Genomic DNA, 26,248 nt, shown 5'->3' on the forward strand with positions numbered 1-26,248 from the left:
AGATCTACAGTCTTGGATGTTCAATTTGTTTGCCTGGTCTTGTAGGCATTAAACAATAGATTAGTCAGTAATCTGTCCAGAAAGTCACGTGAAACTGTATTAAATACTTCTTGAAGGTTTGTACAGCTGTGTATAGAGTTATAATAGATCTGCTCTTTTTTTCCTGCTAGGCACCATAATAAAATCCGCAGACTGGAGGGGAGCCTGCTGCAGAACTTCACTGCTCTGGAGACTCTAGATCTGAGTAATAATGACATCACGGAGCTGAGAGAGCACTGCTTCCCTCCGGGGTTACAAATCAAGGACCTGTAAGAAACACACTCATTCTCTCTCTATCAAATAGATATGACTCTCAACATCTGTGTTTTCACATGACACTCTAGTTTTTCAAAATCTGAAGTGTGATATTTTTTTTTTTCTGTAGGCACCTGAGCAGTAATAAGATTGTTCATCTGGAGTTCGGGGCATTTAAGAACCTCGCCGGGAGTCTGCAGATCCTCAGACTGAGCCGGAACCGACTGACCCAACTTCCTGTTAAAGGCCTGGAGCTGCCTAAGCTCACTCAACTGTGAGTGCACGACACTGTATATGTACACTACTATGTAAAAGTTTAGATCCAGTCATTTTTTTGTTTTTTAACAAGGGTGTATTTTTAAAAAAAAAAAACATTTTCAAAAATAATGTTTTTTTTTAATGTTATCATGCTTTTATTGTTTTATTGTGTTAGTTAGCTGTATATATATATATATATATATATATATGTGTGTGTGTGTGTGTGTGTGTGTGTGTGTGTGTGTATATATATTTATATTTATATATATATATATATATATATATATACGTGTGTGTGTGTGTGTGTGTATATATATATATAATATATATATTATTATTATTATTATTATTATTATTATTATTTATTTATTTATTTTTTTTCAAAAGAACCCAGCTGCAGTTTGATTGAGATTAATTGGGATGCTAAATGAAAAAACATTATTTTTGGAAACTGTTGAAATTTAAAAATTGTGTGGGTGTGTGGAAATGTTACTTAAGCACCAAAACAAATGGTATATTATAATTTCTGAAGAATCATGTGATGCTAAAGATTGAAAATTACATTTTTACAATTTATTTAAACTACTTTTTTTTCCATATTATAATATTATAATATAATTTAATATATTTTAATAAATAAATACATGGTTTTAAATGCTATAAATTATATATAATTTCTAAATTATTTATTATATATGAATTATTTAATTTATAGAAAATTAAAGTGTTATTGAAATGTTATTGAAAAAAAAATTACTGACCACAAACTTTTGAATGGTAGAGTACATCAATTTTATTTATTTATTTTGGTTTTGATATTGTGTAACTTTTTATTAAAGGGTAGATGACATATTTTTAACTTAAAGGGATATTTGACCCAAAAATGAAACTTCTGTCCAAACCTGTAAGACTTTTGTTTATCTTCAGAACACAAATTAAGATATTTTTAATGAAATCTGAGAGCTTTCTGACTCTGCATAGACAGCAACGCGACTACCATGTTCAAGACACACATCGAAGACTAGCACGTCTGTGCGCACAAAGTATTCTTGTAGCTTCATAACATTGCGGTTGAACCAGTGATGTCACATGGACTATTTTAACAATGTTCTTACTTCCTTTCTGGGCCTTGAACGAGCCAGTTGCATTGCTGTCTATGCTGGGTCAGAAAGTTCTTGGATTTCATCAATAATATCGCAATTTGTTTTCTGAAGATAAACGAAGGTCTTACAGGTTTGGAACGCTATGAAGGACAGTAATTAATAACAGAATTTTCATTTTTGGGTAGCTATCCCTTTAAGCGTAGCTGAGTAGTTTAAACTATGTTTTATTATTCAGCAGCTTTGGAAACCACAGTTTAAAGTACCTTCTCCGACACTGGCTTCCACATGTTATATTAAAGGTATCAGCATTCAGGATCAGAGAACCATTGGTAAACATCAGAGCAGGACAATTCTTTCTCTCCGTAGCAGATCTATGGATCTATCTGCGCCCCGAGCGTAACCATCTGTACCTAAGCTCTTTGTTTCTGCTCATATCAGACTTCCATCAAAAATGTGCTTTGTTCTTCAGGTGGACAGAGTGATACTGAATCTCTGAATGCATGAGGCAACATAAGCTCATATTAAACCTCGCACACATGTGCACACACACCTGGAGCGCATTTCAGCAACCACAAAGCCACAGCTATGCTGGTGAGCGAGATGGATGGGTTAGTTAGTTATGACATCAAAGAGGGATCAGAGCCGTTTCATTTGAGCTGATGGTCAGCTGGACGTGCTGTCTGTTTACAATGCTGTGCTCTTTAAAAAAAAAAAGAATGAAAGGAGGTTTTGCAGCAATGTCATTTTAAGTATCACAAAGAATCAGTAAACAGTTCTTGAAAGAACCATTGTTCTCAGTGTGAAGAACATTTTAATTTTCTGAAAAAGTGGCCAGGTTCTATGGATGTTAAAGGTTTTTACCACAGATGCCAATAAAGAACCGTTGCATTATTTCCTCAGTTACTTTAATCTTTATGGTAATGTTTTTAATTCACATTTTAATTGTGTGTTTTGTAGGGAGCTGAGCAGGAACAAGTTGCGGTTGATAGAGGGACTCACCTTCCAGGGTTTGAGCAGTTTAGAAGTTCTCAAGCTTCAGAGAAACAACATCAGCAAGCTGACGGATGGGGCCTTCTGGGGTCTGGCCCGGATGAGAGTTCTGTGAGTTCTTCAGTAACACAACCTAGAAAATTGCTATGAAATGATATACTCAAAATTCAAAATTTCCTTTATCTTTTGAAATATAAGAGGTCATTGTACTTTAAAGACACACTGTAAGTTTCAGAACTCAAAACTTTCTTGTTGATCTACAACTACAACTACATCTTGTACAAACTATTATATGACTGTATTAACTATTATAACTATTATATGTTCAGAAATACTATAAGGAAAAAACTCAAAAATCAAGGTAATTGAAATTCTTGTATTGAAGACTGAGATACATAAGCTTTCATTTGATGTATGGTTTGTTAGGATAGGACAATATTTGCCTGAGATACAAGTACTTGGAAATCAAAATATTGAGAAAATCGCCTTTAAAAATGTCCAAATGAAGTTCTTAGCAATGCATATTACTAATCAAAAATGAAGTTTTGATATATTTACTGTAGGAAATGTACAAAATTTCTTCATGGAACATGATCTTTACTTAATATTCTATTGATTTTTGGCAATCAATAATTTTGACCCTTGAACACTTTTTGTCATTTGTAGACACCTGGACTATAACAGCCTACGGGAGGTGAACAGCGGCTCTCTGTACGGACTGGAGTCGCTCCTGCAGCTCTATCTCTCCAACAACTCCATCTCTAACTTCAACCCTGAAGGCTGGGGCTTCTGTGAGAGACTTCGAGAACTGTGAGACATCACTCTCCTTCTTCTTCTGAATAAATAAATATTTACATGTATTTAGTTTTTAAAAGATAATATAATTTTACTTAGCCTAACTGCTAAGTCTCTACAGAAGCCCGTTTCCGCCACTGAATAAAAAAAAAAAAAAGGTTATTGCAAATTTTTTTTCTCAGAATTGCGTGATGTAAACTCGCAATTCTGACAAATAAAGGCGCAGTTGCATGATATAAACTCGCAATTGCAAGTTATAAAGTCAGAATTCCGAGATATAAACTTGCAATTATGTAAACATATCAGTCTTTTTTTTCTCCTCAGATCTGGACTTTATATCTCTCAATTGTGAGAAAAAAAGTCAGAATTGCAAGATACAAAGTTGCAATTGTGAGGGGAAAAAGTCAGAATTGCGAGATACAAAGTTGCAATTGTGAGGAAAAAGTCAGAATTGCGAGATACAAAGTCGCAATTGCGAGGAAAAAAGTCCGAATTGCGAGATACAAAGTCACAATTGTGAGAAAAAACAGAAGAATTGCAAGATACAAAGTCGCAATTGTGAGGAAAAAGTCAGAATTGTTTATATCTCACAGTTCTGAGAAAAAACTTGTTTATATTTTTATAATTGTTTATATCTCGCAATTCTGACTTTATTTCTTGCAATTTTGAGTTTATATCTTGCAAATGTGACTTTATAACTCTCGATTGTGTGTTTATATTTCACAGTTCTGAGAAAAAATTTCAGAATTGCGAGATGTAAACTCGAAATTGCGATGGAAAAAAAAGTCAGAATTGTGAGATAAAAATAATATATAGATAGATAATAGTAGTATTAATTTCTTGAACCCTAAACTTTTAAACGGTTGTGTATATAACATAAAATTTCAGAGTTCAGTGGAGAAAAAACAAGAGGATATAATCTCAGTTATTGTTCAAATTTGACACCTGGTAAGGAATTAATTGCACCCAGTCTTTACATTACAAGGAAGCATTTGTCCGCAGTATCACCTACTGCACTAAACACACAGTGCTCGTCGTCTTGCTGTAGATAAGCTCTGTTTATCCCCTAATGATGCACTGGATTGCCAGCGCTTAGGAGCTCAGCCCCATTTTCACTCATCTCTCCTGATGCAAGTTAAAGAAAACGGCGTAATCCTCCACGTATATGTCTGCCAAGTGTTACACACAGTTCTGTACCTGAGTGAAAGTGATCTTATCTAGGTGGATGTGTGTATACACGGGGCAGTCCTGTCAACCGTGTCGTGTCCTCTGTACGAGATATCTTCCTGTAGCTAACACTCTTGTCCGTTGTGGGGGTAACAAGGCTTTATTGGTAGGACATGTTGACTGCTGTATCAGCTGAGCGGTCAGCCGTTATTTTGCAGATAGGTTTATGACACGGCTGTTATTGCATTCTGGACAAGACGTCGACCTGCTGTGATAAACTTAATTCTGGATTCTAAAAGAAGTTGAACCTAAATGCAATTTTTGTTTGTTTTTATTTGTATTTTTTTGACAGGAACTTGTCCTATAATAACCTGACGAAGTTGTCCGAGGGTGGATTTGCTAAGTTGGTGAATCTGATGTCGCTGCGTTTGGGACACAATTCCATCAGTCACATCACGGAGGGAGCGTTTAGAGGCCTTAGTTCCCTACGGACGCTGTAAGTGTCTATACCTTGTGAGAAATCCTCTAGGATTTAGAATAGAACTAAGCCTGCGTGTGAAAAACACTTTATGGTGTTAAAGCTAGGCAAGCGCTGCCCAGATTTAAAACGTAATGCAAAAGTAACGCAACACATTACTTTCCATAAAAAGTAACTAAGTAACGTAATTAGTTACTTTTTTTAGGGAGTAACACAATATTGTCATGCATTACTTTAAAAGTTACTTTCCCCAACACTGCTAACTACAGTTTTTATCATGTAATCTGTAGTCAGTAACGGACGAAAAGTTGCAAGCAATCTACCCAGCAATGAAAAAAACATCTAAAAAAAAAAAAAATGATTGCCCATGTCAGAATGTGTTGCAACACAAATGCAAAGGCATTTCCTTTCTTAAATTGAGTAAACAAAACTGTTATAGTTTTTAATTTAATTAACACTGTCACATAAAAACGTCTTGATTGATTTAGTGTCATTTTCTAAAGTAGCCTTAAGCTATTAAGTCTGGTGAGAAAGCTTTCTGGTTGCTTATCCTCATTGTTTCCTTGCTGGTTCCCACCAAAGTTGGATGCACATGTGCACCCTGCTCAAGGCCTCCTAGAAGCATCAACGTCTTTTTTTTGCGCACAGTGAAAGGCATTATGGGAGACCAACTCTCCAGCCTGACTTCTATAGACACACAAAGTCTCAACCGCCACTTCGTGCCCCCCTCTCTTTGAGTGTCTCAAAAGAGAAAAGAGAGAAGAATTCTGCCTTTACTTTCTTAGATGAAGGCTTTTTCACAGTAGGGTGACAAGCCAAGGCACAACACAGCCCTCAGCGTTGCTGGCAGTGGGCAGAGTGTGGGGGGAAGGGGCTTGTGAAGTGCAATTGTGAGGGCTTCTGTTTTCTTTTGTTCCGTCCTTCCTTTATGTCTTACTTGCTTGATTTCCTTTATATCATTCTCTCTCTCTCTCTTTCTCACTCGCTCTCATCCGAGCCAGTTCTAATCTAATCATTGCCTTAGTGCCTTACTGGGGCTCCTGTTGAAAAGAAGCAGGGGAGGTTTTAATTGGTACGCGCTTCTGGCCGGGCGAGAGGAGCCCTGGTCGGGTGTGAAAGACCAGAACCGGACCGTCTTTGAGCCGAGGGGGTGGGTGTCAGGCCTGGGGGCCTCCGGCCCTACTGTCATTAACAAGCCAGGGTCCATTCACAAGCAGCCAGCCAGAAAGAATAGGAAATTGGCAGCCGAAGCCAGGCATGGAGGGAAAGTAACAGAAAGAGCCAAGGGGGCGGTTGTCGGCCTGGAGGGAACGGGCACAATCCCCTCCACCCTTTCACCTCCAAAAGACGTTTATTCTTTTTCAGCAACAGCGGCGTTGAAACAAAGGGCCCTATTAAATGACGTTGGATGGAAATACCCGTTGCTATTTTTAGTTACTATTGTAGTTATTTTGTTTTAATTTTCATTTTTGTTCAAATCTGCCATGTGCACTGTACACATATCCTGGCGGAAATTACGTTAGACTTTAAGTAACAAATTTCACCGAAATGTGTTCAAACCGGCCATGTTAAAGGAGAAGTCCACTTCCAGAACAACAGTTAACAGATAATGTACTCACCACCTTTGTTATCCATATCGTCTTGTCTTGCTCTTCCCAACCTCTGTTTTTTTCCGGTTCATGACAGTTAGGGTGTCACAAAACTCCCATCTCATGTTCTCCCTCAACTTCAAGATCTTCTTATATCGCTGTTTTACCTTTTTTGTTAAGGGTGTTTGATCTTCTTTGCATGTTCACTTTGCAAATATTGGGTTGGTACTTCTTCAGCGACGTTGGATGATTTTGAAATGATTTTTGAAGTTGAGGGAGAAAATACGATCAGAGTTTTTCGACATACCCTAACTGTCCTGAGCCTTGTTTGAGATTAAAAAGTATTTAAATTGTATTTTTTTAATGAAAATAACCAATAGTTTCGCTAGATAAGACCCTTCTTCCTTGGCTGGGATCGTTTACACCCACATTTGGGATCGTTTGAAGCCGCATTTAAACTGCATTTTGAAAGTTCAAACTCGGGGCACCATAGCAGTCCACTATCAGACTGAAATGTTTTCCTCAAAAAACACAATTTCTTTACGACTGAAAAAAGAAAGACATTAACATCTTGGATGACAAGGGGGTGAGTACATTATCTGTAAAATGTTGTTCTGGAAGTGGAGTTCTCCTTTAAGAGATTTGCGTCAAAGTTAATGCCCTGTAGGCAGGCCGCTGGCACCGCCCGGGCTTGTTCGCGATTCGTCTGGAGTTGTATTATGTGATGTGCCCATATGCCTTTACCTGCCAACACGGTTGGTGTGTTGACGGATGCAAACGGCTGTCAGAGTTGAGTATATGTGTGCAACTGTGTGAACGAGTTTTGTTTGTGCAAGGCGCTTTCAGCTGTCATACATTATTCATGCATTGGCCTGTGCGTTGCTGTGCTCCTTAATGTCACAATTCACAAAGAAAAGAATGTGCTTGGTTGGCAGAGGGCAAGAGTGAGAGAGAGCAAGAAAGAGAGTGTTGTTGAACTTTCTTGTTTTCAACCAGGTGTTCAGGCCAGCTTGTGCCACTGCTGAACGCCTGTCAGCGGTTTATGGACGACGAGTTGACCTTTTACTAAGCTCCGCCTTTTAGACTTTTTTTTTTTTTTAAACAGATATGCTAAAAAAAGATGCTAAAACATATTTAAAATTAAAATGCATTTAAAATTGACATATAAGTTGGCACCCATAGCCTTGTGGTTAGTGCGTCGACATATAGTGCAACTGTGCTCACGGTGACCCGAGTTCGAATCCCGCTTCGGGGTCCTTTGCTGATCTTGCTCCCCTCTCTCCTCCAAGTATTTTCCTGTCAGCTCTCCACATTTAAAATAAAATTAATTTAAAGGGTTAGTTCACCCAAAAATTACATTTAGCCCATTATTTATTCACCCTCCAGGCATCCTAGATGTATATGACTTCCTCCTTTCAGACGAATCCAGTCGGAGTTACATTAAAAAATGTCCTGGCTCTTTCAAGCTTTATCATAGCAATAGGCAAGTGTTTCTCTTCAGCAGGTCAAAACAAGTCCAATAAAGGCTCTGAGGAGTGAATAGAAGCCTCCTGTAGTGAATCGATGCTTTTTTTGTAAGAAACATATCCATATCTAAAATGTAATAATCACTTTAATCTAGCTTGCGCTCACTTTTTGTGCTCACTTTGCTCCTGTAAACAATCGTTGGTTTTTTCACGCAACTTGCCACTTGGAGCTTTTTTTATTATGGATGGATGCACTTTATTGGGCTTGCCTGTTGAAGAGAAACACCTGCCTGTTGCTATGATAAAGCTTAAAAGAGCCAGGACATTTTTTAATATAACTCTGATTGGATTCGTCTGAAAGAAGGAAGTCATATACACCTAGGATGCCTGGAGGGTGAGTAAATAATAGGCTCATTTTCATTTTTGGGTGAACTATCCCTTAATTGAAATATTTGGGTGAATGTTTTGGGTGAACTATCTCTTTAATTTAAAACTTAAATTAATATAGTAAAGAAAAATGGCAGGTAAAAGTGCTTTACACTTTCTTAAAGAGACACTTCCTAAAAAATAATAAATATCCTACTAAAATTCATTGTTCATGGAAGATTCCGGTATATTTGGGATGTGGGTGGAGCCTAGCAACGGGTCAGTTTTTCCATTCTCTCTATCTTTATTACCTAATCTCTTTCTTTTTCTCTCTGCAGGGAGTTGGACCACAATGACATCTCGGGCACTATAGAGGACACCAATGGGGCCTTTACTGGCCTGGAAAACCTCAACAAGCTGTGAGTGTCACACGTCTTCTTTATCTCTACCAGTATTAGTTCACTTTCAAAATAAAACTTTTTTTTTTTTACTCACCCCCATGTCATACAAGATGTTCATGTCTGCCTGTCTTCGGTCGAAAAAGATAGGTTTTTGAGGAAAACATTCCAGAATTTTTCTCCATATAGTGGACTTCAATGGGGACTGATTGCAGTTTCAATGCAGTTTTAAAGGGCTCTACACGATCCCAGCTGAGGGATAAGGGTCTTGTCTAGTGAAACGATTGGTCATTTTCTAAAAATAAATTAAATTTATATACTTTTTAACCACAAATGTTCATCTTGCACTAGCCGACCCAGTGTTTACAAAGCGAACGTGCTAAGAAGTCAGTAACATTTACAAAAAAAGGCTGGACTTTTGTGGCTAAAAAGTATATAAAATGTATTTTTTTTTAGAAAATGACCAATCGTTTTGCTACGTAAGACATTATTCCTAGGTTTGGATTGTGTAGAGCCCTTTGAAGCTGCATTGAAACTTCAATTTTGACCTTGAACTCCTTGATCTCCACTATAGTTCACTATTTGGGAAAAATCCTTGAATGTTTTTCTCAAAAACCATTTCTTTTTGACTGAAGAAAGAAAGACAGAAACATTTTGAGTGAAGTGAATTATCAGGAATTTTTATTCTAGAAGTGAACTAATTCTTTAATTTTGGATAAGTGGCATCCTTAAAATCCATATTACATTGTACAAAAGCATGCCATGCTTATGCATGACAATTTAAAAAGAGCAGGTAACCTCAATCCACAGTGTACAAGCAGGGCAGCCTTTGTGCCAGAGGTCAATTGAATTTGAGTACTGGGGCGAACACTTTTCATCATTGACCGATAGGAGATGAGCTCTTGGCTTTGCTCTTGTGATGGAATCAGTGAGGGCGTAAAATGGGAGGCTGCTGGAGGAGGGGGTGCATTCAGACACATCAAATGCCCCGCTCTGTGCCTTTTGTTATGGGAGCAGAGGTTCGCAAATCTGCGGAAGCCGCTATGCACATCCCTGCCAGAAATCCTATTCACCCATCCTGGGAATATGCGAGGGAGAATTAGGGTGCGATGTGCACAACATCAAAGTCTTTTTTTTTTTTTTTTTTTTTTTTTTTGCGGGGACAGCAGTCGGCTCTAGTTTTAGAAAGTTATAGATAAAACTTGTCTTTTTGTTTTGATTTGCTTGTGGATCATTTGTACGCCCTAAATCTTCATGCACATATTCCATGTGCACCTGCTCTTGATGTCAGCGGATCCAGTTAGCATCTATATCAATGGTTTCTATTTGGAACCACAGTTTGGTCGGAGTGAACCGTTTGAGCTTTTTGAGTTATGGGGCTGGTATGGAAGCCCGGGGCTCAAGACTGCCCAGAGGGTGACCTGCAGATGGGTGGTTGCTTCAGAAATGGTGGGGGGGCCGGAGGAGATGAGTGGAGGTGATGTCTTCGTCTTTTAGGAGATGACAGATGCTGTCGCACACACACAGACCGTCAGTCCGCTGACAGGAACGGCAGGGGTTGGGCTTTCTTGGGTGATTGCTGTAAACACATAGTGAATAAACTTTAAACTCTAGCAGTGAGATTCTTTAGTTTTTTTAATTTTGTAATTTTTGACTATTAAAAAAAATGCCTTAAATGGCTCTTTAAGATACTTTTTATTTGTATATTCATAATGGCATGATCTTTTTTTTTCTTGTTTTTTAAGAGAACTTCATTTTTCTACTTCATAAAACTGTAAAAAAAATTGTATAATTCTTTTTGTGTTTTGATACCATATCAGCCAATAGCAATGATTTTTTTAATAACACTTTGCAAAGTTTCCATTTGTTCACATTAGGTAACTTCATTAGTTAACATGAACTAACTACTTCTAAAGCATCTTTAGTTAATGCTTATTTTTTTATGTTTACTAATACATTATTAAAATTAAAAATTTTATCTGCTCACAGCTTTTAACCCTTTAACTGTCACTCCCATTTTTGAACACAGACATAAAAATGCACTATCCAGACTTAAATTTTTATAATTCATGAATGAAAACATTTTGTAATATTATTTTGATGTACATTTTCTGTGGTAATGCAATGTCTGATTTTAAAATGCCTTTTAAAGGATGAATTTTGAGATTTTAAGTTTTTAACCGATATATAATTTCTTATGATATCTAAAGCGTGATAGGGAAAATGGCAATGTTGAAAGTCTTTTGTGACGAAGGTCAGAACTCATGTTATGATGTAGATTTTTTAAGTTGCACTCTTGATATATATCAATCTATTATTTTTACTACATCATTTCACAAAAATATGGTAAAATATCTATTTTGGAGTTGTAGACCTTTCAACAATGTATAGTTTGTCATGATTAGATTAGGATTTATTTGTGAAATGGTGAAGTAAACTTAGGTGTCCCACTGGGGGGACAATGACAGTTAAAGGGTTAATAGACCGGAGCTAACGTGAAATAGCAATCGGCAGTTGCATTTTGAACTAATATTAACAAAAAGGAATAAATATGGTAACAAATGTATTGCTTATTGTTAGGTGATGTTAGTTAATGCATTAATGTTAACCAACCTTACTGTAAAATTGTTTATTTATTTAGAAAAAAAAAATAAAAACGTTTTTATAGATTTATATAGACATTTTTTAATCATTAATAATAATTTAATAAAGGTAATACTGTTAAATGTAATCTTTAGCAAATTTGAAAAATCTACTTGAAAATGTGAAAAATATTTTTTTTCGTACTGTACATTGCCATGTTGTGGTTCCTAAAAATAATAATAATTAAAATAAATAATTATGTAATAATTAAAATATTTTTTTAAATAGATTTATATAGATAATTTTTAATAATTAATAATAATTATTTAATAATAAAGATAATACTGATAAGTGTAATCTTTAGCAAATTTTTAAAAATCTACTTGAAAATTGTAAATTTGAAAGGTTTTTTTGTCATACTATACATTGCAATGTTGTGGTTCCTAAAAAATAATTTAAATAATTATTATAAATAATAATAATTTAAATAAATAATTAAATAGTAAAAAAAAATTGTAGTTTACATTGCAGTGTTGGTGCTTCCTAAAAATAATGATAATTTAAATAAATATAATTAAAAAATAACTGTAGTTTATTTTATTCATTTAGGAAAAAAAAAATTATAGAGTTTTAACATCGGCCATTTATCAGATATCATAACTTATTGGATGTCATAAAAAATAATTATCTGATTATCGATATTAGTTGGAATTGTAATATCACTGTAAAAAACGTAACAATGATTAAAAAAGAATTTTTCAATATTGTACAATATTGTGATGCCTAAACCTTTAAAACATTTTAGTTTTTAATTTATTGAAACAAGATATTAAAAAAAAGGATTTTTGTACATTTATAATTATTAGATTATCAATTTAGACTTTTTAAAGATTTTTCTAGAATATTAATTATCAGATATCACCTGGATATCATCAGATATCTATATCACCTGGATTTTTAATAATGGTGCATCCCTGCTTTTTTCCTGCTGTTGTGAAGGTCTTGTTTATCCCAGCATGCAGCAGCTCCTGACAAGCTTCAGGATTGTGAGCCAATATCTGCTGTCTCCAAGCCAAAAGATCATCCTCTGATTGAAACGCCAACATTGTCAGGTGTCAAATTTGGATTATATGAGGAGGTGCTGGCTTTCACAGTGCTGACTGAGTCTTGAGCCCTCCTGGACAGGAAGTGCATTGTCAGGGTCTTGTTTTGGTCCAACATGCTTAAGAATGGAAATCGTGTCATCTGAGGGGGTGGGAAGGTTACGTCCCAGAAGGAGCCCGTCCTGGTGTGTGTGTGTGTGTGCGCACACGTACGGCCGCTTTTGAAGAGCGAGCAGGATTAGCCCCTACAAGGGGTTTGAACCACAGCCTTGACAAGGCCACGTTTATTACTTTACAAGCCGTGTTGTCCTCCAGCCACTGAAGCTCCTTTTCATGTGACCTCGAGCTCCGGGCTCCACCCTGTCATCGCTATTAAATTCTAATAAAGATAAAAGTAAGCTTTGAAGAGCTGCGGCAGGCCCCGATTCCTCACCCTCCTCCTAATCTCTACACAGTTCGGATTTCCAATCCCACAATCCCCCTCTCTTATCAGATTCAGCCCGACTAATTGTGCACTCTCTTTCTCTCTCTCTCTTCCCTCTCGCCCTGCGTGTCTGGAAACGGCAGAACTCTGTTTGGAAACAAGATCAAGTCGGTGGCCAAGAAAGCCTTCTCGGGCCTGGAGGCTCTGGAGCACCTGTGAGTATCCCACAATGCCGTTCGGCCCCTACAGCAGCGGCTGCCAAAAGTAAATGCTTAAGAGGGCTGCTAGCAATTTAATAGTGTCTTTGTAAAAGGAGAGGACGGGGTGGTTTGCAAGGCCAGCTGCTCTTGTCTCGTTAGAGCCAGCTTTAACTTGCACAGGAACACAGTTATGGAGCATATGGTCCGTTTCGTAGAAGAATTGGAATTTTTAAGCACTTCTGCAGACGCTGTAAGACCACGTCTGATATTGGGGTCTTTCCACCTTGTTCGGAGTTGTCCCGTGTAAAAATAGGCTAAAGATTTGCTTGCGAGCGCAGCAGCTGTATGTGAACGTTCCCATGTCCTCTTTCTGTCACGCCTGAGGGCCCTGTTTAATCTCTCAACAGGAACTTGGGGGAAAATGCCATCCGCTCCATCCAACCCGAGGCGTTTGGCAAGATGAAGAACCTGCGTTACCTGTGAGTCCCATTTGTACACACGTTCCTTTTCACACGCATAGCTGCTCATCAGCTTATAATGTTTCACAACATCATAAATGTTTGGCTGACAGTTAATTGTCATACTAATTAAAATGCATAGTTTCCTGAGGCTTAAAAGAAATAATGCCATGACTAATGGCAGTTTAAATATTAAAATATTTGAAGTGCACATTTTAAAAATCTGTGTACCTGGGAATTTTTTTCTTAATAATATTATTAAAATTCGTAAGTCACAAAACATTTTATTTTTTAAAGAGAAATTAATATTCATATTCAGCAAAAATACATTAAATTAATCAAAGTACAGAAAAAGTATCACATTTCGACAGAAATATTAATCTGCACATCTGTTTACTGTTTGTACTGTATTTTGAATAAATAAATGCAGCCTTGGTAAACATAAGACACTTCTTTTAAAAACATGAGAACTTGTCAAAATAGTATATTCTTAAAGGGATAGTTCACCCAAAAATAAAAATTATACTATTTATACTAATATTTATTCATACTCAAGCCATCCTAAATGTATATGACTTTCTTCTTTCAGATGAATACTAGTATAATACTATTAGAGTTATGTCCTGGCTCTTCCAGGCTTTATAATGGCAGTGAATGGGTGCTGAGATTTTGAAGTCTGACAAAGTGCATCCATCCACCATCAGTCTTTATAAACCATAATCTCTAGCTTCCACAAGCTCATACACACGTTCACGTGTAGTGAGAATGTGCCAGTCTCGTGAGAACCAAGTTTTATTTACAGCAAAAGGAACTAACTAATCTCCTATTGGCTTATATTGAAATCCTCCAGCATTTTTCTTACAAATCCTCGATTTGATGCGTTTTGTTTTACTCTCTACTGTGCTTCCGTGTTCATCTACATCCTACGTCATCTGCTGGAACGCCAATCACTCTTGAACGCACGTACGACAGTTAGCGGAAACTAAAGATTACGTGTGTTAAATATGGATATTTTTCTTACAAAAATGCATTGATTCACTTCAGAAGGCCTTTATTAACACCCGGAGCTGTGTGGAGTACTTTTTATGATGGATGGATGCACTTTACTGAATTTCAAAATCTCAACACCCATTCACTGCCATTATAAAGCTTGGAGGAGCCAGGACATTTTTTTAATAAAAAAAAAAAAGAAGAAAAAGTCTAAAAGAAGAAAGTCATATACATCTAGAATGTCTTGAGGGTGAGTAAATCATAGGGTAATTTTAATTCTTGAACTATCGCTTTAAATTTCGGAATATTTTAGTCTGCTCATTTTACTATTCATTTTTATTAATATTTTTAAGGAATATGCTAATATTAAATATTAAGTTGAAACCAAAGCGTTATGTATGTTAAAGTCCAGATGTTTTTTATGTAAACTGGACAGAAATGTGACCCTTATCCACCAGACCAGTCATAAGAGTCAATGTTTTGAAATTGAGATTTATACAGCTGAATAAATGTTCCAAAAAGTTTCCATGTATGTTTCCATTGATGTATGTTTTGTTGGGATAGAACAATATTTGGCTGAGATACTATTTGAAAATATGGAACCTGAGGGTGCAAAAAAATCAAAATATTGAGAAAATCGCTTTTAAAGTTGTCCAAACGAAGTTCTTAGCAATGCATATTACTAATCAAAAATTACATTTTGATATATTTACGGTAGGAGATTTACAAAATATCTTCATGGAACATGATCTTTACTTAATATCTTAATGATTTTTAGCATAAAAGAAAAATGTATAATATTGACCCATATTGTTGTCTATTGCTGATATATACCCACACATACCTGTGTGACTTATGACTTGTTTTGTGGTCAAGGGTCACAAATGTGCACAATAATTCAATTCTATTAAATCATGTACATCAGCGTTTACAGTTCAGATGCATGCTAGCTGGCTTTTACTAATCTTTCTTTCGATCCCTCTCTCTGCAGTCATATTCAGAGTGATAGTTTTCTGTGCGACTGCCAGCTGCACTGGTTTCCGGAGTGGCTGGTAACACGAGGGCTGAAACCTGGTGTTCAGGCCACATGTGCCCACCCAGAGAGTCTAAAGGGCACCAGCATCTATCAGGCCCCACCACAGAGCTTTGTTTGTGGTAAACAGTGCTATATTGTCTGTAACAAACAAACCAATCAATCACAAGGAGGAAGAACTTAATCTTAAAGTGTGTTACCCTTGTACTTCCCTCCAGATGACCTTCCCAAACCACAGATCACCGTTCACCCGGTCACCACGGCCGCAGTATTGGGCAAAGATGTGCGTCTGACCTGCACGGCCGCCAGCAGCAGCAGCTCACCCATGACCTTCACCTGGCTCAAGGACCAGGAGACGCTACGTCAAGCCGAGGTGGAGAATTTCGCCCACGTGCGGGCCAGTGACGGGGGAGTGATGGAGTACACCACTATCCTCCACCTTCGACATGTAACCTTCAACCATGAGGGCCGCTACCAGTGCATCATCAGCAATCACTTTGGCTCCTCCTACTCTAACAAGGCCCGCGTCACTGTAAACGGTACATTTATTTAATTGCCATTCAAAAAATTGCAAATTCCAAATTTGTGTGCTTAAAGGAATAGTTTACCCAAAAATTTAAATTTGCTTACACTCAAGTCATCCTAGGTGTGTATGACTTTCTTCTTTCAGATGAATCAGAGTTATATTTAAAAATGTCCTGGCTCTTCCAAGCTTTATAATGCCAGTGAATGGGTGGTGAGATTTTAAAAGTCCAAAAAAGCGCATCCATCCATCATAAAAAGTACTCCACACGGCTCAGGGGGTTAATAAAAACCTTCTGAAGTGAATCGATGCATTTGTGTAACAAAAATATTCATATTTAAAACTGGTGAGCTGTTCCTATATTCACAATAGTTGTCATATGTTCAACATTTATAACTTATAAACAAACAATAAAATATACAATTTCCTTAAAGGCTTGAAATAATGTTTAATACATATTTTAAATACCTTTTTTTAAATATTAAGATGTTTAAAATACATAAGTTGGCAAAAAAATAAATAATAAAAAAATAGAAATACTTTTATTTCAACTTTACTACACTTTTCATTATTACAAATAGATTTTTTTTTAACCTAGCTACCTGAATATTATATTTAATAATATATTATTAATTATATTTGTTGTAAATCCACATTTACAATATGTATTAATATGTAATATGTTTGTATAATATTTAAGTATTATTTTATATGTATATACATTCTGAATTTATATGTATATAAAATCTAATTATTCACTTTTAAAGGTAATTTTAAGGCCGTCCAATCTGTAATTTTTCAGACATACAACCCACATACACATAAAACTTTTATACCCACATACAAGTCACACTAGTTGCACAAATCATGCATTCCCATCATGCAACATTTGCTTTCAGTAAACTGTACCAGCAAACTTTAGACTGAACTGCGCCACTAGGGTGTTTTTTTTTTATTTTATTATTATTTTTTTTAATCTTCTCTGCTGTTAGCAATACATTTGGATTACATGCCTTGTCAGTTCGAGCAACAGATGCAAATTGATTGTCCTGAGGCTTTTTGGTTTAATGCCCATCCAAATCAAGCCATTTCCCATCGCCAATTGAGTTAGTCACAGCTATGAATGCTGGGCTTGTTTGGGTGCTGATGTAGCAACATTATGGGAATAATCCTCACTAGGGCTAATTTCCCTTTTGCCTCCCTGTGCGCACAGTGCTCCCTTCATTTGTCAAGACTCCACGCGACATCACGATCCGCACGGGCACTAAGGCACGGTTGGAGTGTGCGGCTGAAGGCCATCCCACTCCCCAAGTGGCGTGGCAGAAAGATGGCGGTACAGATTTTCCTGCCGCTCGAGAGCGCCGCATGCGTGTGATGCCTGATGACGACGTTTTCTTTATTATGGACGTGAAGCCTGAGGATATGGGTGTGTACAGCTGCACGGCAAAGAACACGGCGGGGATGATCTCTGCAAACGTCACTCTAACAGTGCTAGGTACGGACATTTTTGCAATATTTTCACTATGTAAATATGTTATATAAAGGCTATTTTTGTCCCTTTAGATTTGTTTATTAAGCTGTTTGGAGTTTTGCTAACCCCTGCTTAGTTCTACGCAAGAATGTTTTTTTTCTTTCACCATCTGATGCAGCTGGGCTTTATGTGCGGGCTTGAAGGTTAAAGGTCAGGAAAGAGGTCTTAGGGTTAGAGGAAGTGCTGAAGGCTCACATAGTGGTATTTTTGAGTGTTTCTGAATTCTTGACTGAGTAATTGCTAGGCAGAAATAGTCAAATACTCATTATTTTAATGTGGATGTGAGCTTATATAGTCGGCCTAAATTAGGCTTTGATTTGATTTATTAAAAAGAAATGGCTCTAGGGTCAGACTCTATACTGAATCAGACTACATACTGGTGGCATTGTAAAAAAAAAAAAAAAAAAACAGTTCGTAAGAGTCCTTCATTTGGAAATAAGACTACTATGGTTCCGCTGATTTTGATTCAATAAAAATGAATTGGCTCATAAAAGTCATTTGTTCAGGAACTGGACTGTGCTAGTTGTTCTGTATGCTTTTGATTCACTAAAAATTGGCTCATAAGAGTCATTTTTAAGGAACTGGACTGCTGGTTGTTTTGTATGTTTTTGATTCACTAAAAATGAATTGGCTCATTATAGTCATTTTTTCAGGAACTGGACTGTGCTGGTTGTTCTGGGTTTTTGATTCACTAAAAATAACCAGATCATAAGAGTCATAAAACTACACTGGTCCTCCTGTGTGTTTTTGATTCACTAAAAAGAACCAGTTTGTAAGAGTCAACCTTTTGGAAATAAGACTACACTGGTCCTGCTGTATGTTTTGGAGTCACTAAAAACAAATTGGCTCATTAGAGTTATTTGTTCCAGAGCAGGACTGTGCTGGTTGTTCTGACTACACTGCTTCTGCTGTATGTTTTTGATTCACTAAAAATGAACTAGCTCAAAAGAAACTGGACTGCTGGTTGTTCTGGGTTTTTGATTCACTAAAAATAATCGGTTCATAAGAGTCATTTATCTGGAAATAAAACTACACTGGTCCTCCTGTATGTTTTTGATTCACTAAAAAGAACCAGTTCATAAGAGTCAACCTTTTGGAAATAAGACTACACTGGTTCTGCTGTATGTTTTGGATTCACTAAAAAGGAATTGGCTAATAAGAGTCATTTTTTTCAGGCACTGGACTATGCTGGTTGTTCTGTGTTTTTGATTCACTAAAAAGAACCAGTTCATAAGAGTCATTCTTTTGCAAATAAGACTACACTGGTTCCGCTGTCAGTTTTTGATTCACCAAAAACGAATTGGCTAATAAGAGTCATTTTTTTCAGGCACTGGACTATGCTGGTTGTTCTGTGTTTTTGATTCACTAAAAATAATCAGTTCATAAGAGTCATTTATTGGAAATAAAACTACACTGGTCTACCTGTATGTTTTTGATTCACTAAAAACAAATTGGCCATAAGAGTAATTTGTTCCAGAGCAGGACTGTGCTGGTTGTTCTGTTCTGTTTGTTCTGTTTTTTATAAGAGTCATTCTTTTCAAAATAAGACTGCACTGGTTCTGCTGTATGTTTTTGATTCACTAAAAATGAACTGGCTCAAAAGAGTCATTTGTTCAGAAACTGAACAATTCTGGTTGTTCTGTATGGTTTTTGATTCACTGAAAAGTACCAGTTCATAAGTCATTTGTTTAGAAATTAGACAGGACTTCACCCTGCTGTATATTTCTGAGTCACAAAAAATATTAATTGCATTCAGGAATTGGACTATGCTATCATAATGCTAATGTAATCCTAAAAATTGACAAAATACAATTTAGACTCAAGATTTAAACATTTAAAATGAATATTCTTTATTTAAAAATCTGACCGGCTCATCTTGTGCTCAGGAGAATTTTTTTTTGTCCAGAACAATTTCCTAAAATGAGAATGTCCCTCCTCATAAATAAGAAAGACCGCTTGCCAAGCTAGCAAAAGCAAGTAGCAAATTATAATTCACAGCTGTGAAATAAAGTACACACCAATGTCAAGCCATTAAAGGGATTTTCATCTACACATGTCCGTATGTAATTCAATAACTATTCCCTGTGATTTTCCTGCAGAGACCCCACATCTGGCACAGGAAATGGAGGACCGAAATGTGGTGGTGGGCGAGACAGTTGCGTTGCAGTGCAAGGCTCTAGGCAGCCCACCTCCTCGCATCACCTGGCTAAAGGGGGAGGAGCCTCTCCGACCCAGCGACCGCCACTACTTCACCCCAGGGAATCAGCTCTTGGTGATCGGCAGCACCACCTTAGAGGACGCTGGACGCTACACCTGCGTCATGTCCAACACGCTCGGCACGGAGCGCGCTCACTGCCAGCTCAATGTTTACCAGCGCTTTGAGGACTGCGCGCCTTTTTCAAGCCCCAGCACGGTTACTGTGGGAATCATCGTCATCGCTGTGGTCACCAGTATAGTGGTGACGTCACTAGTTTGGGTGTGTATCATCTACCAGACGAGGAAGAAGAGTGAAGAGTGCAGTGTAAATACGGGTACGTATATTCAAACAGATTTGGTATTTTGTATTAATTTAGGGGTCAACATGTATTTTTTACATAAGACCTTAATCTTTAACCTTTGCACTTGCCTTTTACAGACGAGACAATTGTCCCTCCTGATGTCCCCAGTTACCTGTCCTCTCAGGGCACCTTATCAGAGAGACAAGATGTGTGTATACGAGTGGAGTCCAATGGTGGATCTCAACCCAATGGACGCATAGAAAACAATGGTACAGTATCCACACTTTTCTTGTAGACGCAGATGAAATCTACTGACTTTTTCCGAACAAATTTTGAAAGATACTACTTAAAGAAACTTCAAAATGTGTTAAATTGAAAGTAATAGCAGGAAAAATAAGCTCTACTTGGCAGATCAGATCAAACATTACAAGGTCAAAACATTTTTTACATGTTTTTTACATGTACACTACCAGTCAAAAGTTTTTGAACGGTAAGATTTTTAATTTTCTCTTGCACTTACCAAGTCTGCATTTATTTGATCCAAATTACAGCAAAAGCAGTAATATTGTGAAATATTTTTGCTGTTTAAAATAATTGCTTTCTATTTGAATATACTTAAAAATTGAATTTATTCCTGTGATCAAAGCAACATTTTTAGCATCATTACTTCAATCTTCAGTGTCACATAATCTTTCAAAAATCATTCTAATGTGCTGATTTGCTGTTCAACAAAAAATTATTATTATTATCAATATTTAAAACAGTCGAGTGCATTTTTCTTGAATAGAAAGATCTAAAGATCAGCATTTATCTGAAATAAAAAGCTTATTTAGCAAGGATGCTTTAAAAGATCAAAACTGATGATAAAGACATTTATGTTACAAAAGATTTGTATTTCAGATAAATGCTGTTGTTCTGAACTTCCTATTCATCAAAAAAACTGAAAAAATTCTACTCAGCTGTTTTTAACATAATAATAATAATAATAAATGTTTTTGAGCAGCAAATCAGAATATTAGAATGATTTCTGAAGGATCATGTGACACTGAAGACTGGAGTAATAATGCTAAAAATTCAGCTTTGAAATCACAGGAATTTTAAAATGTAATTTTAAAATATATTCAAATAGAAAACTTTTACTTTAAATAGTAAAAATATTTCACAATTTTACTGCTTTTGCTGTACTTTGAATAAAAAAAAAAACATTAAAAATGTTACTGTTACTTTTGAGTGGTAGTGTTTACATGTATGAATCATTCACAATAAGATCTGTACATGCATTTACAAATGAAGATGAATAGGTGAATTTTCATTTCATGCCAGCTTTAAAAAATGTTGACTGTTTAAACAATCTTAGCACAACATCATAAATGATGACATCCCTATGAAATCCGTTTTATTTTTTCTCAAATTCCGTTTTTTTTTTTTAATTTAGTTAAACTGTCTTTTAATGGTCAAATAAAAAAAACGATTAATCAAAAAGCATGGCTAATTAATTGAAATCACGAAAGTCACACAATTAAACAGCAATTTATTTTATTTATTTATTTATTTTTAAGGCCCTATGAAATACTTTTTCAAATTCAGTTTTATTTTTAGCACATTCTATTTTCTATTGATTTTCTGGATTCCATTTTAATGTTACATTAAATTTTAATGTTTCATTAAATGTTAATGTTTCATTAAATTTTAATAATCAAAAGCACCTCTAACTAATTAATTATATATATATATATATATATAATACTGCATTGTATATTTAATTTTGTCTGGTGAATTTTTTTTCTGATAAATATTTCTTGATTTACTTAATTTTATTTATTAGTAGTGGTACTATCATTATATTTAAGTAATATATTTCTGTCAAAGTGTCTTCAAATTAAACCAAACTTTTATTTTGACGAGTTGTTGTGAAGACTTTTAAGTTTCTGTTTGTATATAAAAGAATAAAGAAAAGTAACAGCTCATAAAAAAATAAATGTCCAGTGACTCTGAGATATTCTAGAGATTACGTGATCACGTATTCATATATTGGGGCGGCAGAAGCTGAAAACACCATGTTCATATTTAAATAGTATTTTTGCAGCTTAATATTTACAGACAGTAGCTCGTATCGCGTTTTGATTTAAGTGTACTGACTGTACTGATTTGGCAATTCCGTGTTATACAGTAAGTTCCGTTTTTATGACCGGATTCCGCGATTCATAGGTCCCTAATTATAGATTAACAAGCTTCTCTCATTTCAGGCTACGATGGGCCAGTCGTGTGCACAGACTGCTTGGAAAACGGTACCAGCTACTCTAAACACTGTAACTACCTCCCTCACGGGATAGCGCCCCCTTCAGGCCTGGAGTATCAGCAGACGCACCAAACATCAACTTTCAACAGCCACAATGAACCACACTGCAATGGCACACCCAACGGGGTCAGGAAAGACAGCCAAACTCCCATCTTTCCCACCAACCACGACAGGGTGACAATGTCACCCTCGTCGCACCAGTACGACGACCGAAAAGGTGAGAACGAGGATTCATTCTTTCATGATTTGTATCAGGTTGATACAGTGTTTGACCTCACTTCCTTTCTGATCTCTCTCAGGATTGTTGGTGAATAGGTCAGACACCCCTCCATCACTTGAAGAGAGCTACCATCGGCCAGTAAAGCTCCTGTCTGGGGACTGTGACATTGGGTCCGAGCTTAAACAGACTCTATTACCCAACGGACACGCACATACGCCCGACGCCACCCTGAGCGAGAGCGAATCCTTCAGGCGGCCCAGCGACTAACCACCAACCCTCTTCTTTATCCTTTTGCACTGAGAACTGCTACCTCACACTGAGGGGCACAGACAAAGCTGCCCCCATCTATCTGAATGCAGAATAGGGGCGTCCGGAGTTTGAAGGCGAAGCTTGAGTGGGGCGATGACGTCCCATGGCGAGCGTTAATGATGTATATAGATATAATCCTCCTCAGGGAGGCTTCGTTCACACTTCAGAAATGTGACTTGCATTTGACGCATGCAAAAATGTATGACAGAGTGCTATAACGTTGGGCTTTGAGCTGTACATAAGAGTTTTCGTATATATAAATATATGAATGTATGTATTCTATAACTTTTACAGAAGAGTGTTTAACTCTATTCGGTGCATGGTGAGATCAGAGTGGTTATATTTTATTTTTATTTCTTTTTTTGAACAGATCTCTCCTGCTTTTCCCGGTTTTATGAGCAGTGCCTTATTGCAAGATCAAAGAATCCACAATTCAGTTTTTTGTTGGGAGATGTCTGTATACTTTCCCGCTCATAAATGGGAATTTTGTCATGCACTTGGAAGACAACTCAATCATAATCGATCGCCTTAAAGGAATATTCCAGGTTAAATACAAGATAAAGGGTTCTGGAAATATCAGGGAATTTACCTTTTTTTTTCTTTTCTCAAAACAGAAAATGCCACAATACCATTGAAAAGTTGGGGGTCAGTAAGAATTAATTTTTTAAAAATTAATACTTTTATTTAGCAAGAATGCATTACATTGAGCAAAAGTGACAGTTAAGACATTTACAATGTTTTAAACTTTTGAACTTTCAACTCATAAAAGAATTCTAAAAATGTAGCACTATTTCAAAATGTTACATTCAGTTATATTTAAAACGTTACATTTAAATAATTCACAATATTACTGTTTTTAGTGTATTGTTTTGATCAAATTAATACAGCCTTGGTGAGTTTAATAATTTAAAAAAAAGTAATTTCTTGTGAATTTATATTTACAGCAAAAAATACATATTTGTAAATGTATATTTATATTTCTGAAGAGTTTAATTGGCTAGAATATTTTTTTTGTTGTTGTAAATGCAATGTGTGGAAACTCTAAAGTCTGTGGCTTTTTCATTTTCCCACAAAAATTATTTCAATTCATACTTTAGTTTGTAAAAACAAACAAAAAACTGTGTGCAGAAAGGCATTTACAATACAATAGATAACAAACTACTGTATTTGTCATCAATAACTGGTGTTTAATCTGGAATATTCCTTTGTCAGAATATATATGTACTGGTCTGTGATGAAGGAAGAGCTCTGCATTGAATTTTCAGGTCTGATATTGTACAAAAACAACATTGGCATAAGGGAAAATATAAGCACTTTGATAAATCATTTTTACATCTTGAGATTCTGATACAATCGAGTCTCTTCCGTTAACAAAGGTACATGCCACCAAAAGCTGCTTCGCTCACCTACATACCTGTGGTATTTGAAATGATGTATTTGTTGACAGTCTTTTTTAACATATTTGGGGAAATAACAAATTATCCAAAAATAATATTTAGAGAGATTCGTTCTAACAGTGACTTCTAGCTAACGGCTAAACTGAATGCTGCCAAATCAAGAAAGGGAAAGACTGTCTCTCTAGGAAACTCAAGCTAAAAACCACACAGAATGTCTTCACGTAAAGGGAATAAGTGAACACCTTGTCAGACGATCTCTCAGAGTCTTTGGTAAAGACTAAAGCAGCTAATGTTTAAGCTACATTTATTAGTTAGCCTGAGCCAAACCGGTTCATGTCGACAGCCAAATAGGCCAAATAGTGAAAAACATCAGTACTACTAAACTAAAGTTGGATTACAACACGTGCCAGTTTATCCCCAAAAACTATTGAAATGCACCATAGCAGTACTGTGGTTAGCTGGTTAATTGTGTAATCCAGATCTGTGAATTACCCCACTAATTCAACTAGGTTAACTCTACGGATGTGTGGGTCACCCTGTTTCATACCAGATTAATTTATTGAACTGAACTCTAATCACAGCTGTTCACCCACACGGCTAAAACTGTTGAAGTGTCAAAATGGCAGGTGTTTATTAAAGTCACATTTTGCTCTTTTACACCCTCTGGTTTGTGTTTTTATTTTGATGCATAGCTGAAATGACTGCATGAAAAGGTCAAGTTAATGCCTCGTTCTATGCACTAGAAGCACAAATACTTACACCTACTTTGATCCAGATACATTTTCGTTTTAAAACGCTCTCTGTCCACACTAGCTTTTTGCAAAAGTTTCTCATCCTCACTGAAACGTCAAAACTTTTTTACATTGTGCATTACTGCACAATGTAAAACCTCATGAAAGCTCACTGAGATAATACAGACGGAACCGACATAAGTTTTAAGTTTTCTTTTGGCAGGATCATTTTATGCTCACTCACCATTATATGTTTGATTTAAAATGCAACTGGCCTCATGTTTTGCCACAGGACAATTTCCTGTCATCTTTGCAGGACTGTAATATGAAGAGTGTGCAAAGTAACATCTGTAGCAACAGTGTGAAAGTGAATGGCACATAACAGGCAAAATACAGGTATAAACAAATTTATTGGTACAACATACGTCACATGACTAAACATGCATCATCGTTTTCAAAAGCCATACAGCAATGCGAAAATGCCATCTTCAAATGTATCTACTTTGGAGAGCATTTTTAAAAAGCTCAGTTTTCCTTGACAAAAATACTAGGCTAAAACAGAGAGGAAAAGATGTGTTTTCAAACGAAAACGTATTAGTGTGGAAGAGGTTCTTTGGAGTTAAGATCTATTATGTTAGATAAACTTCCAAAAATAAATATTAATAATATAACAGAAGTAGCTTTAAAGGGGTCATCGGATGTTGTTCACTTTTTCATGTTGTTTGAACATTAATGTGTGTTGGCAGTGTATGTACACATCTACCCTGTAATGGTAAAAATCCATGCAGTGGTTTTTAATTAATCTGTACAAATAATATCCCCTTTTTCAAATCAAGCCATTCTCAGATGCCTGTCGTTGTTGCGTCACACCGACAGAGGCCACTCCCATGATAGTTGATTGACATGAGCGTCTTACCTCAGATCAGCTGTAACAGTCCGACCTCCATGTTTTGATGCCGGAGCAGGGACGTAAGAATTGAGCGATTGAGGTGTTGTGTTGCTGGATGTAATCATGAACATAGTGGTCGTCATTTACTCCCGACAT

General features: G+C 36.3%; 1 protein-coding gene across 1 annotated transcript in view; it reads left to right on the plus strand.

Annotated features, from left to right (window-relative positions):
* lrig1 (leucine-rich repeats and immunoglobulin-like domains 1) overlaps window positions 1–25,129 on the plus strand; it is a 50,736-nt gene extending 25,607 nt beyond the window's left edge. The window contains exons 4-18 of the mRNA XM_051123133.1: window positions 171–308; window positions 425–568; window positions 2,613–2,756; window positions 3,312–3,455; window positions 4,960–5,103; window positions 8,845–8,925; window positions 13,158–13,229; window positions 13,622–13,693; window positions 15,654–15,817; window positions 15,914–16,234; window positions 17,432–17,713; window positions 19,849–20,280; window positions 20,385–20,516; window positions 22,494–22,763; window positions 22,846–25,129. Of these exons, the coding sequence (XP_050979090.1) occupies window positions 171–308; window positions 425–568; window positions 2,613–2,756; window positions 3,312–3,455; window positions 4,960–5,103; window positions 8,845–8,925; window positions 13,158–13,229; window positions 13,622–13,693; window positions 15,654–15,817; window positions 15,914–16,234; window positions 17,432–17,713; window positions 19,849–20,280; window positions 20,385–20,516; window positions 22,494–22,763; window positions 22,846–23,033 (2,728 nt within the window). The 3' untranslated portion in view covers window positions 23,034–25,129. The remainder of the gene's footprint in view (window positions 1–170; window positions 309–424; window positions 569–2,612; window positions 2,757–3,311; window positions 3,456–4,959; window positions 5,104–8,844; window positions 8,926–13,157; window positions 13,230–13,621; window positions 13,694–15,653; window positions 15,818–15,913; window positions 16,235–17,431; window positions 17,714–19,848; window positions 20,281–20,384; window positions 20,517–22,493; window positions 22,764–22,845) is intronic.
* Window positions 25,130–26,248: the final 1,119 nt, after the last annotated feature.

This window comes from Labeo rohita, chromosome 11 (assembly GCF_022985175.1).
Source record: "Labeo rohita strain BAU-BD-2019 chromosome 11, IGBB_LRoh.1.0, whole genome shotgun sequence".
In the NCBI taxonomy this organism is placed as follows: domain Eukaryota; kingdom Metazoa; phylum Chordata; class Actinopteri; order Cypriniformes; family Cyprinidae; genus Labeo; species Labeo rohita.